Source organism: Sarcophilus harrisii, chromosome 1 (assembly GCF_902635505.1).
Source record: "Sarcophilus harrisii chromosome 1, mSarHar1.11, whole genome shotgun sequence".
Taxonomy (NCBI): Eukaryota; Metazoa; Chordata; class Mammalia; order Dasyuromorphia; family Dasyuridae; genus Sarcophilus; species Sarcophilus harrisii.
In genome coordinates, this window is record NC_045426.1 from 478,592,426 (window position 1) to 478,607,087 (window position 14,662).

The 14,662-nt window shown below is 33.5% G+C and overlaps 1 protein-coding gene across 7 annotated transcripts in view; it reads right to left on the reverse strand.

Moving 5' to 3' along the window:
- ASXL3 (ASXL transcriptional regulator 3) overlaps positions 1 to 14,662 on the reverse strand; it is a 219,394-nt gene that overhangs the window by 87,327 nt on the left and 117,405 nt on the right. For all 7 annotated transcript variants that reach the window (XM_031946464.1, XM_031946465.1, XM_031946466.1 and 4 more), the window contains one exon: positions 7,511 to 7,632. In XM_031946464.1, coding sequence (XP_031802324.1) covers positions 7,511 to 7,632 — 122 coding nt within the window. The remainder of the gene's footprint in view (positions 1 to 7,510; positions 7,633 to 14,662) is intronic.

Consider the following 14,662-nt stretch of genomic DNA (forward strand, 5'->3'; position numbering starts at 1 on the left):
AGACATGAATAAAGCCAGAGAAAACTTGAGATGTAAATGAGAAGGCATATCATTCCAAATGGGAGATAACCAATTAAAATACCCACTTAGAGGAGATGCAGTGGGCTGTTCAGGAGGTCAGTGTCATTAGACTGCAAAGTCCTACATTTTAAGAGGCAAAGAAACCTTGGTTCAAATCCCCAACTTTTAACACTTACTAAATGTGTGACTTTGGACAAGAAAATTTCTTTGATACACAAGTTCTTCATCTCTAAAATTAGGAAGTCAAACTCAATGACTTCTTAAGCACCTTTTAGATCAAAATTTATGGTCCTATAGTTCCTCTGGACCTTAGTTTCCTCATTCATAAAATGAAGTATTGGATTAACTGTCCAAGAAGGATCTCTTCTTGATTTCAGTCGATTATCCTGTGGTCTTAGAACCTCAATATAGTATTATTCAATACAGAGAGAAATTTGGTATGAATTGTCTATCTTGGACCATCTATCTAAAGGCTGCTAAATAAGGTGACTCAGATAGTGTGAACTTTGAGGACAGTCTTACACAGAAACCACTATACCTGTATTTAACATAACCATACAGGTATTTAAAAATTTTTAAAGATAACGTATTTGCTGAGGCTGCTGCAATTTAAAATGCAACACAGAGCAATTACTAAGAACCAAAGCACAATTCTGCTACTCTAGCTTTTCTTTAAAATGATTTTTCAATAAGAATATGATTATTAATCAAACAAATGCCTTTTGTACATTTTGATCCAGAATCTCAGTACTCAAGTACTTTGTTATAGAATAATTAACGAATAATAAAAGGAACTCTTAGGGCCAATAGTAAGTTTTCATAAACTGGTGTATGTTTAACAACCAAAGAATAACTTGGGCATAGAACAAATCTTGCATAGAATACACAAAAACATGCATAGTTTACATATAATAGTAATAATAGTAACAATAACAGCATTTATATAAAGTTTATGAAATATTTTACATGTTAGCTCTATTAGTCCTCAAAACAATCTGTGAATTAGTTGCTATCTCTAGTTCAGAGATGTATTTATATGTACATATGTTTCACATTAAAATTTGGAAGAACTCATTAAAACTCTTAAAATATCTGAATGATAAAAAGTATAGAATTAAAATACAGAATCAAATCAGTTTAAAAAAATGAAAAACAAGGATACAGAGGAATAGATCTTATGATTATTAAATTTATCATTTAAGACTGCTCCTTTGTTAAATCACAATTCTACTTATACTAAACACAAGTAAAATTTTCTTTTTATTCATACTTGCATTTTTCAATACTGAAGGATGCATAGTCCCTAACTTACAAAAGTATTGTGTTATAATAGTTTTTAGTAAGTCAATTTGAAACATAGAACACATTTTCCAATTTACTTAATTTGTTATAAAGTATAAATTCCTACGTTAAATCCCAAGGAAATGTATTTAGCCTACATTATAGCTGAAATTTGTAGAGAACAAACTAGTTACAATAGTAGTGATAAAAACTGAAACAATCAAATTATTCTTAGGTTTACATTTTTTCCTTTTGAATGATGTTATCTCAGAAAAAACAATTTAATTAAGAATTAAAAGGTAGATAGAAATACTGTAAAAATGCTTATGGGAGCTTCTTGATACTTTCTTGGACGTTATAAAGTGATAAAACTGGTTCTTATCCTACATAATTTCATTTAAAAAATCTAAAATAAAAAAGTTTTTGTTTTTTTTTTTTTGATTGAAACATATCATTAGCATTTTTACATCTATCAGTGCACGAGACTATAAACTCCTCAAAGCATAGATACGCTTTCATCTGTCACTGTATCCCTAGCACTCAGCACAATGCTTGGAACATAATAGAAGTTTATGGTTTTCTGATTGCTAATTTTTGTAAAGTGCTTTCCACATCTTAAAGATAGATACACATATACATATTCATGTATATATTAACATATCACATATTTGTTGTCATATTTTGTAGGATCACTTCACTTTGAATCAAGAGATGAGTTATAGTCCTAGTTCTCACTCATCAGCTGTGTGATCATTTTCAAAGTCAAATGTCACTAAAATGAGAAGTATTTTATTTTATGTTACTATTTGGCCAAAACTAGTAATTTCAAAAATGTAACAGTAATACTAATTCAATTACAAATAAATAATGGATGAATTCATTACAAATAACCAAATAATATCCCTTACAGTGCTTTAGGAATACTTCATTACCTTTCAAATTAAATATATCTTTAGGATCATGACCTTAAAAGACCTTTTAGTCACTGTGTCACCCACTTCAATTTCTGTTCTAGACAAAGCCCAGTCTATAACTACTCAAGCTAAATTACCATGTTTCCTTGCCCTTCTTTTCTCCTAATTCTGAAGTTCAACTTAAAAGACCCCAATAAATATGAGAAAATAATCCTTTTATTCTTTATTCACATTATAGACCTTTTCTTCATAAGGGCCAACCTCTGCAAAAGGTCAAGTATATATTATATTCTACTGTCATCTAGTCTCTGGCTCCAAGATTTTTATGTTCCTTGACTACTGACACAACTTACACCTTACCTTATCAAGCTGATTCAAAATCAACACATGAACAAACTCCCTATATCAAATTTATTATTTACAGGTTACTGTCTAATGCAATATCTGGTGCAGAACATAATTTGACAATATTAACAGGATCATATACCCTGTGAGTATTCAAATAACTGATTGAAAAACATTTTAAGCCATCTTTGAAATGTAAAATTCTTTCTTCTTTAACAATAGTAAGTTTGGAATATTCTGAATCTCAGAATATCTGGCCAATATTAACAGTCATTCAAAACATTTCCTCTCTTTTGGAAGTGTAATCAAATGCATCCTACAAAAGTTTGCTTATTGTCAGATATTCGAGATTCCATAAATACTTTAGTAAAACATCATTTGGACACCACACCACATTCCCAAGTGATACATTTTTATTATTGAGTCATTTTCATCAGCTACTTCTTTTTTTATGGTTTTCTTGGCAAAGACAATGTAGTGGTTTGCCATTTCCTTCTCCAGCTCATTTTATGATGAAGAACTAAGGCAAACAGGATGAAATGACTTTCTCACAGTCACACAGCTAGTAAGTGTCCAAAGCTAAATTTGAATCCAAGAAGATGAGTTTTATTGACTTTAGTCAGGACATTCTAACCACTAGTCACCTAGCTGTTCCATAATACATGTAGGCTACATCTATTTTCAATGAGCTCAATACCAAAATGGAAATTACAAGGACCATTTCATAATCTTCTATGGACTACATTTCTTTTCATGACAAATAACTAAAGCTAGGCAAGATCCATTTCTAGATTTTATGGGACCACTCCACAGAAACAATAACAGAGTCAGATTTAAAATGAACTAGAGGAGACATTCTTCTGCAAGCCTGACACAAACCTGAATCCCAAGAAACAATGGAAAACTGATTCCGTTTCAAGTTATTAACAAAGGTTCGAATTAATTTAGGCGATCCAAAATATACAGTTTAATACAGACCACAAATATCTCTCTTAACCCAATCTTATTCAGACTTCAAAGAATTTCTAGAATAAACTTCTCTTCCTGGAATCGATACAGAACTAGACTATATACTTCAGCCTCAAAAAATCTTCAAAGATTTCTTATTGAATAATAACATAAAAATACAAAGGTCTCAAATTGGTATTTTAAAATGCCATAATGTAAATTCAACGTACTTTTCCAGACTTACTTCATATTATTCCATTTCACACATTCTACTTCTTGAGCCAAATTTGTCTTGATTCCTAATTATATGTACTCCTGAACTAATAGATATTTAAATCTTCCATTTCCCTGTGCTTGGCCTAGTCTCCCCTAAGGTGGGAATTCATTCCTTATAAAACGCCTCCTTCCTCAAATTATTTATTTAATTAGTATTTATTTAATTGTGCACAATTTGTATCCAGGCTACTTTCAACTCCTCCATGGTAAGAAATAATTTGTTTTTGGTCTTTGCACCTTGAATACTATCTTGTATATACTAGTGACTTATATGTCTGTTCAATTGAACTACCTCATTTTTTAGCAAATTTAAGTACACAGATTAAGGAATAAAAAAATGTGCCCAAATAAAGAACTCTGAAAGAATAAAATATAATAAAGCTGTGAAGGATATAAAAATGACTAATACATAATCCCTGTTTTGGGAGGGTGAAAAGGTTAACTACTTTACCAAAATGAGATATAATCACTTGGGCAAGGCAATTTTTAAAAGGCATAACTTTTATCTTAACAAATTAATGTGACATATTATATAATAAAGTAACATTACAGACATCACAGAGATAGTTTTTTTAATCTGAGCCAAATACTTTCATAATGAAGTAACATTTCAGACAACATAGGACATATGATTCTTTTAAGTTAATGTCAAGTTGTCAGACAACAGACTGGTCAGTAACATATTTACATGTTGAATTTGAGTCAGCTTAATAGAGTGTAGGTTGTGCCACTAGTTAGGGAACATAACAATTCTGGGGCCTGGCACTAGGTGACAGTTTGATAAGATATAATATTATATTACAGAAGAAGCATATCAGAGTTATTGGGTTTTTATCTCTTTGTCACATTAAATTCCAAAGCATAATGTAACAATGACCATTATATGTTAACAAAAGCTATTTATTTTTTATATTTGCAAATTAAATATCTGAATAAAAACAAATACGTAAAAACTAATCCAATAGTTTGACTCACTGGGATCCTAAATAGGCCCAGTTTTTTTATAACACACATCATCATATGTTTATGAAACTCATGGAATTATCATAAATCATTAAAGTGTATTATATGCAATGTTAACAAAGAATGTTCTATGATGATAGAGCATTGATTACAATTTTTTCACTTAATAAACTATAAATAGGTATTCTAATCTCCACTCAGTAGCCCAGATGAGTCATGTTACTTTATTAAAATATCACTAAGACAAATATCATTTATTAAGCACCTACTATGTGTCAACTTTTCACTCACTTCACTCTGAATTTGCTGCTCTGTCTAGTTTCATTCCATGAAACAAAAAGTCCTTCCCAGGTTAAGCTTATCACTAGGCTGCTAAACTCAAGCCTTGATTGATATCACATTCCTCAGATAGCCCTCCCCTCTAACTGGAGGGCTGGAAGATGCCATATGTATTCCTCTTCCTTTCTAGAAGACTTTTTCTAGAAAAAACTTTTTTCTTATCTCATCACTCTGCCTCTGCTGCTCTGCCTGATTTCAGCTCTAAAGAACACCCTATGTCTGGTAATGCCTTATGGTTACCCTCCCACTTCTCCTGCCTTTTTTTCTGTGTTGTCATCGCCCTCCCAACTAGACTTTAAACTCCTTGAAGGCAGGGACCATCTTTGTCTTAGTAATGATACTCTCAACACAGCAGACTCTTAATAAGGAGGAGATAAAAACAGTGTCTGCTACTAAGCATCCAGCTTAATGCACTCTCAAGAATACAAAGGCGTTTGGGAGCAGTTTGTTAGGGGGCGGGAAAGGCTTTGTGTTTGTTTCAGGGAAATCACCAAGAGGAAGGACTAGGATGGACTTTCAGTAGAAGATAGGACTTTAATTGAGACTTGAAGAAAGCCAGGAGATGTAGATGAAGATTAAAAAGTATTCTAGGTATAGAGGATGGTAAGTGAAAATGCTCAAAGTAAGAAGATGGAGGGTCTTCTGAGAGGAACAGCCAGGAAGCTAGTGCCACTGGATCACAAAGAATATGAAAGGGATTAAGGTATAAAAAGACTGGAAAGGGCCTGGATATAAAAGGCTCTCAAAGCCAAACAGAGGATTTTATATTTGAACTTGAAAATAAAAGGTGGCCACTGGAGTTTAATGAATGAAGTATAATACAGTCCTACAAATTAGGAAGACCAATTTGAAAGCAAATAGAAGACAAAATGGGGAAGAAAGATAGGAAGTAGGGAGACGAATCAACAGATCATTGCAGTAGCCCAATAGTGAGATGATAAGGGCTGGCACTAAAGTAATTACAGGGAGGTACATAGGAGAGTTATCATGAAGACAAAAGAGAAGAATCTGAGTATGAGAAAGGAAAGAGTAAAGAATCAAGGACAACACCTAGGTCATTAACGGAAAAGGGTGGCACCCTTGACAATAAAAGGAAAGTGAGGGACAGGATAGGGTTGGGGGGAAAAGTTAACGAGTTCTGTTTTGGACAAGTTGAGTTCAAGATTATCTATAAGACATCCAATTCAAGATGAGTAGTTATCAGACATTGTCAGGAGGTGGTGAGGTTCCTGGCCCTGGAGTCAGGAAGATCTGAGTTCAAATCTAGCTTCAGACACTTGACACTCCTGTGTGTGTACCTGGGCAAGTTATTTAATACAAACTGCCTCACAAAAACAAAAGACCCAAGGTCAGGAGAAAGAATAAAACTAGGCAAATAGATATTTGCATACAGATAATAATTGAAACCATGGGAAAACTCTCATAGAGGAAGAAAAAAGGGAGCCCAGGACAGAGCCTTGAGGGCCACAGTTGGCTAGCATGACATGGGTGAAGATCCAACAAAGGAGAGAGCAAGATAAGTCCACCAATTAGGAGAAGAAACAGGCAAAGCAATATTATGAAAATACAGTATCAAAGGAGAAGATAACTGAAAATGTCAAAGACTGGAGAGGTCAAAAAAATGGAGATTGAGAAAAATTCATGAGATATAGAAATTAAGAGACCATTAATAAGTTTGGAGAGTGAAGTTTTAGATAAATGATAAGGTCAGAAGCCAGACTGTATTGAATAAATTAGAGATTTGTTGCCTACAGAGCTGGCATTTCAGAAAGCATGATGGAAAGGTTAGGTAACCTTAGAGCCAGTTATTTGAGAGGGGTGGAAATGAGGACAGTGTAGGATAGAGAATGAGGTTAAACAATGTCAAATGGGATTGATAATTACTGGGTGGGTTTGATGGGATGGAAGTATGTTAGTCATTGAGAAATTTAATCAGGTTGATCATTGTCCACTGGAGTACGCCCTTGGGTAGAATGATCAGAGGGCTTCAAGCAGCTGTGTATGGCTGGAAAGTAAAGGAAGGTAAATGGACAGGAGAGTACTACCTTCCTAAGGCAGATTTAGTCCTGTGAAGCTGCAGATGACTAAAAAGAATGCTTGGAAAAGATTAGAAATACACAGGCAATGTAAGTCCAAGGAAATCAGAGGTCAATAAAAAGAGTGCCTGCCTGGAGCATAGTTCTATATGTTGTTCATATATTTTAACATATGGCAGATTTGGATATTAAAAGACTGAGTTCAAATCACAGCTCTCCTACTTAAGAGGTATAATTATATGTCTTTGGTCAAATTAGTCACTTAAGCTACCAGGCTCGCAATTCATCTGCAAAAGAAGTTTGAAATGGATGGCTTGTAAAGCCCCTCACTTTCCTCCAAAATTATGCTGAAGAAGAAATACTACAGGACCACTGATGTAATCTTACCTGTTTAAGAGCCTTTTTGGTGTGTTGCTGGAAGGAAGACACTAACTTGTTTTGCACTGCTGTATTTGTAAGGTTCGAGTCCCGGTTGGAAGACGATTCTTCAGATACTTGTCTTGTACAAACTAAAAAAAGAAGTAAGAAATGTGATTATAAATGGTTATTTCTTTTTAAGTCTCATTTAGAATTACCAATTTCTTTCTAGTAGAAAAAGTTTTTTTTTAATAGCCTTTTATTTACAAAACTATGGATGGATAATTTTTCAACATTGACTCTTGCAAATTTTCCCCTCCTTCCCCCCACCCGCTCCCCTAGATGGCAGGTAGCCCAATACATGTTAAATATGTTAAATCCAAAATATATATACATATTTATAGTTCTCTTGCTGCACAAGAAACATTGGATCTAGAAAGAAAAAAAAAATCTGAGAAAGAAAACAAAAATGCAAGCAAACAGTAACAGAAAAAGTGAAAATCCTATGTTGTGGTCCACACTCAGTTCCCATAGTCCTCTCTCTGGAGATGGCTCTCTTCAGTACTGAACAATTGGAACTGGTTTGAATCATTTCATCATTGAAGAGAGCTACATCCACCAGAATTGATTATCATATAGTCTTGTTGAAGTGTATAATGATTTCCTGGTTCTGCTCATTTTACTTAGCATCGATTCATGTAAATCTCTCCAGACCTTTCTGAAACTATTGGTCATTTCTTACGGAACAATGATATTCTATAACATTTATAAACCATAATTTATTCAGCCATTCTCCAATTGATGGGCATTCATTCAGTTTCCAGTTTGTAGCCACTACAAAAAGGGCTGCCACAAACATTTTTGCACATATGGGGTGCCTTTCCCTCTTTTAAGATTTCTTTGGGATATAAGCCCAGTAGTAACATCATTGGGTCAAAGGTGTGCATAGTTTGATAACTTTTTGAGCATAGTTCCAAATTGCTCTTCAGAATGGTTGGATCCATTCACAGTTCTACCAACATTGTATCAGTGTCCCAGAAAAAAAAAGCTTCTTCATATGTAAACAATATAGCAGTCCACCTGAAACAAGCCTGAAGAAATTTAAGTATTTTAAATCTCTCACCCCACAGGCTAAAAATACCATCAATCAAAAAACAAAACAAAACAAACATACATACACACAACCAAAATTATTCCTTCATTTATGTGGCTACACATATGGTAGAGTTTTATTTATACAGTGGATTATGACCTCAACAATCTATCCTCACTTGAAGCAAAAAAGTATGAAAATTAGAATGTGGTCTTTTAAAGTGTGAAGAAACTGGTCCTTTTCAGACTATCATAAAGTTTTTCCCTTTCCTTGAATTAGAGAAACTTATTTTTCCCCTCTAACACTGCTAAATAGGAAAGGTAGGATAAAGAAGCTTTCTTTGAAGAAATTCCAAAATTATAAACATAAACCTTTGTGGCTACCTCTCTCCACTGTTCATAAGATTGTCTGGCTAAATTAAAATATCTACTTTGTGTCACATGTGATTGAGGTGGGGGTGAGGGTGGTAAAAGAATACTAAGGTGTTATGGTTCAAATGTTATATTCAGGTCTATCAGTAATGGTGACAATAATAGCATTTATATAGTGTCTTAAGTTTATCTCATTTAATCCTCAGAACAAACCTAAGAGAAAATTGCTATTATCCATTTTATAGACAGTCAGCCAATAAACATTAATTAAGTGCCAACTTTGAGCCAGGCACTGGCACTATGCTAGCACTAGGGATACAATAAAGGTAAAAGGTAGTTTCTTACAGTCTAATGGAGAGACAACATGAAAACAGTTAGTTATAAATGAAAAACAGACAGATACAGGATAAATTGGAAATAATCAAAAGAGGGAAAAAGCACTAGAATTAAGGGAGATCAGGAACGATTTCTTTATACAAAGCGGATTTTTAGCTAGAACTTAAAGGAAACCAAGGAAGCCAAGAGGTAAAGATAAGGAGAGATAAAGTATTCCCAGCATGGGGGAACAGCCAATGAAAATGCCTATAACTGTGAAAGAGAAAATATCTTATTTGAAGAAAAGCAAAGAGAGCAATGTCATGAGGAATTGGAGGAGGGAAGGTTAGCATAAGAAGATTATGAGGATGAGGAAATTGAGGCTGATTTAATCAGGGTAGCAAAACTGGTAAATGTTAGTATTCTAAGTAAGTTCTTTCAGATTCCAAGCACTCTATTCACTACATCTAGTTAGATTATGTTGACAAATTCTCTCTCTCTCTCTCTCACACACACACACATATCTATATCTATATCTATATTTTGGTTTCCTGCCTGTATAATTTATGAACTGTCTGGGAATGACAAAGATACTCATTTTTTACAATTATTTTCTCATTAACTAATTTTAATTCCTCTATAAAGCAATAATAGTCATAATCATCTACCTTCCTCTTTTGTTGTGTTTTACAAAAGAAAAACTGGTATTAACTTGATTGCTATTTCTCTTGAACAGAAGAGGAAGTGTTTGATGGCAAAGTCAATTTCTGGGTGTTTATGTCCTTTGTTGTGACAACTATTGAGTATCAATGAAAACTTTTATACCAAAGAATTATAATTGAGATCAATGTCTTTGATTTTTCTATTTCCCACTTTTTAGCTTTGATGGCTTATTTTAAAAGATGAAGCTGAAGTTGCTGTGACTGTTCAGTCTTCTCAATTTTGGCCTTTTTATATCTGATTTTTCTCTTCACTCTGAATAATCAATATTCTGTCTGCACAGTAAATTTTGATATGATTCCCACTTAAATAGTTGTTCCTGGTTAAGACAATTTTATATTTTGATGATTTTTGTTTGTCTATGTTCTTATTTTTTTAAGTATTTTTTCCAATTACATGTAAAAACAATTTTTAACCTTCATTTTTTAAAAATTTTGAGTTCCAAATTATTTCCCTCTCCTCCCTAATTTCTTATGAGTAAGCAATTTGATAAAGGATATTTATGTGCAATCATGTAAAACATTTCCATATTAATCATGTCATGAAAGAGACAAAAAGAAAAAAAAATCACAATTTTTTAAAATTTAAATTTAAAAGTGAAAATGGTATGCTTCAATCTGCATTCAGACTCCATCAGGTCTTTCTCTTAAGGCGGATAGCATTTTCCATCATGAATCCTTTGGAATTGTCTTGGATCATTGTATTGCTGGGAAAAACTGTTCACAGACAATGCTCAAGTAAGTCTTTCCATGTTTTTCTGAAATTGTGCCTGCTCATCATTTCTTATTACAAAATAGCATTCTATTACATCTATATACCACAATTTTTTAGCTATTCCAACTGATGGGAATCCCCTTAATTTCCTATTCTTTTCAATCACAAAAAAAAAAAAAAATTGCTATAAATATTTTTGTACATGTAAGACCTTTTCCCTTTTTATAATCTCTCTGATAGACGTAACAGTGGTATTACTGAATCAAAAGATATGTACAATTTTAAAGCCCTTTGCACCTAGTTCCTTATTGCTTTCCAAAATAGTAGGATCAATTCATAAATCCCCCAACAGTGCCATTAAATGTTCCAATTTTCCTGCATCCTCTCTAATATTTATTATTTTCCTTTTCTGTCATATTAGCCATCTGATAGGTATGAGTTGTGCCTCAGAGTTGTTTCAATTTGCCTTTCTTTAGTCAAAAGTGATTTAGAGCATTTCTCCATATGAGTACAGATAGCTTTGATATCTTTATCTGAAAACTGCCTGTTCATATCTTTTGACAATTTATCTACATAGAATGGCTTCTACTCATAAATTTGACTTAGCTCTATATATTTGAGAAATGAGGTCTTATCAGACATAGCTGAAGTAAAGAGTGTTTCCCAGTATTCTGCTTTCCTTTTAATTTTGGTTACAATGGTTTTGTTTGTGTAAAAACTTTTAAATTTAATGTAATCATAATTTCCCAATCTACATATAGTAATGTTTTCTTTCTCTTGTTTGGGCATAAATTCTTCTCTTCTCCATATATCTAACAAGTTAAATGTTAATTGCTCTCTTATTTTGCTTATGATACTGCCTTTTATGTCTAAACCACATACCCATCATTGATCTTATCTTGGTATACAGTATAAAATGATAGCTAATACCCAATTTTTATCATTGTGTTTTCCAGTTTTCCTAGTAGTTTTTGACAAATAGTGAGTTCTTATTCCAGAAGCTGGGGTCACTGGATTTAGTAAATACTAGGTTACTTTTTACAACTATGTGTAAACCTAATCTATTTCACTAATCCACAACTTTATTTCTTAGCCAGTACTAGACAGTTATATTATCACTTTATAATATAGCTTGAGATCTGGTATGACTAAGCCATTTTGTTGTACATTTTTTCCCATTAATTCCCTTGTATTCTTGACCTTTTAAGTTCTCCTCAGGTGAATTTTATTATTTTTTCTACCTTTAAAAAATATTTTTTCTCATAGTTTAATTAGTATGACATTATGAATAAATTAACTTAGGCAGAGTTTTCATTTTTGCCTCAGCCTATCCATAAGCAATTGATATTTTTTCTCCAGTTGTTTGGATCTGACTTTATGTAAAAAGTGTTTTACAATAGTATTCATGTAAAGCCTGGATTTCTCCTGGCAGGTGGAATATCAACTATTTTATGTTTTTGTTCATCCTTTGTTTTCTAAAAGAACCAATTATATCAGGAAGCTGATGTCTTGATTTATAAGTAAATTGGATTTTAGTGAATCAGGGTTATGCAAAGTCATCCCTTCTCACCAGTCTTTTGCTTCTGCCACTGTCTCCTCTAATCTGCCTCCTTTTTGTTAACCCCTTGCTTTATTTAACAGCTTTTCCTCAGACTTTCTTAAAGGATAAGAAGATTTCTATATCCAATTGATAATGAATATTATTCTCTTTTGAACCAATTCTGATGAGACTAAGGTTGAAATTGTTAGAGGGCTGGAACTCTGAAAAGGTGTACTTGAATATCTAAGACAGCAGAGTACTTAAAACTAACTACCTACTCAATGTGAGATAATGGTTCTATAAACATATACTTAGATGATATGATGATGAGATGGCTCTCCTCAGGATTGGCTCCTGCTGAAGGTGGTGTGGCAAGGTAATATAACTACCTACTCAATGTGAGATAATGGTTCTATAAACATATACTTAGATGATATGATGATGAGATGGCTCTCCTCAGGATTGGCTCCTGCTGAAGGTGGTGTGGCAAGGTAATTATAGGGAAGGATTGGAGGGCTGAGGGAGAGTCTCAGAGTCTTTCTGCCGCAGTGTGCACAGCAGGGAAGATTTCAGGCTCCAGAGTCCAGAGACCAGGATCCATCTTTGAAGAGTGTCGCGGCAGCTTGCCTGCCTTCTTCACTTCTCCTCCTGAAGACCAAGGACTTTGACTGATCCTGACACTAACTGATCATGAGACCCTCCAGAGAGCTAGCTCAGCCATTATATGAAATGATGCCCACTACCCCACTCTTCCTATCTCCCCCTCCACTATAATAGGCTTTTCAAATGCCTCTTTTCATGTGAGATAATTTACCCCATTCCTGTCCCTTCTGCTTCCAATGGAATCCTCCTTCCCTCCCATTATTTTATTATTATTATTTTTTAATAAATCATCTTCTCAAAATCACTTATACCTGCACTCTCTGGCCATGTATATTCCTTCTAACTACACTAATAGTGACATAATTCTTACAAATTACAAGTATCAGCTTAAATGTAAGGATGTAAAAAGGTCAGTCTTACTGAATCCCTTGATTTCTTTTTCACTTACATTTCTACTCTCTCTGTTTCAACCTGCATTATTTTCTTGAGTTCTGTCACACAGATTCCATATCTTTGGTAAGTTTTTCATTCCTAAAATTTATTCCCTTACTCATCTCCACATCTAGAATCCCTCTTTTCTTTCAAAGATCAATTCAATTTCAATATGAAGCTACCCTCATGCCCTATATGATTTTCCCTCACCTCCACAAAATTATTTAAATTTATTCTGCTAATATTTTGTAAATACTTGATTAAGTACCATGTTTGTTCTCCCATCCTTTCTGACCTCTCTTGTGCTTCAGATAATATTTATTCATGGCTCTTCTCTCAGATATATTCTCTTTTTACAAGATTTTCATTGACACTGGTTTGTCCTGCTTCTCTTTCTATTTGTCTTGACTGCTTGTTAGGATCCTTTACTGGTTTTTCATCTAGGTTATGTCACTTGTATGTATTCCAAGTTTGTCTGGGCTCTCTTTTCTTAGTATCTCATTTGATTATATCATGGGCTCCCATAGGGTTAAACCATCATCTCAATGAACATCACCCACATAGCTAGAGATGCAATCCTTAACTTTACTCCTTAATTCCAATTTTCCATTATCAACTAACCTTTGAATACCTCAAACTGGATATCCTGTAGGAATTTCAAAGTCAACATATCCAAAATAGAATTTCCTCCTAAATTTCCCTGCTTCACAATTTTCCTATCACTATAGATGGAACTAGACACCCAAATCTGCATCTTGGTGTCTTTCTCAATTCCTCACTTGCATTCTCCTCATATGTTATAAGATCTTGTCATTTCTGTCTTTATTATTTTTAAACAATCTTTGCTATATTATTATACATCTTTCCTACATATCCTCTCTCCATTTACAGAGCCTCCACTCTGAAAAAGGACCTTATCACCTCTCATAAGGATCAGTGCAACAGCATTCTATCTCATCTCCTTGCTTCATTTTTCCCTCAACTAAACTGTCAAATGTAGACAGGGAACAAGCATTTCTTAAGTACTTATAAGTCAGGCACTATGCTAAACATTAGAAATACAAGTACAAGCAAAAAGAAAAAATAGTCTCTGTCTTCAAAAAGCTTGCATTCTGATGACAGAAAACTGCAAATAAAAGGGAAAGAGAGAAGTTAACCTTCAGAAGTACAGTAAATATGTACAGGTAATTTTCTGATGAAGAAATCAAAACAATTTGCAATTATATGAAAAAAATGCTCTAAATCACTATTGATTAGAGAAATGTAAATTCAAACAAGAAAATACTAGCCTGGCTAAACAACAAAAGTAACTAATATTGGCAGGGATGTGGAAAAAATGCAACACTAAGTAAATGGTGTTGGAATGACAAAATAATCCAACCATTTTAGAAAGC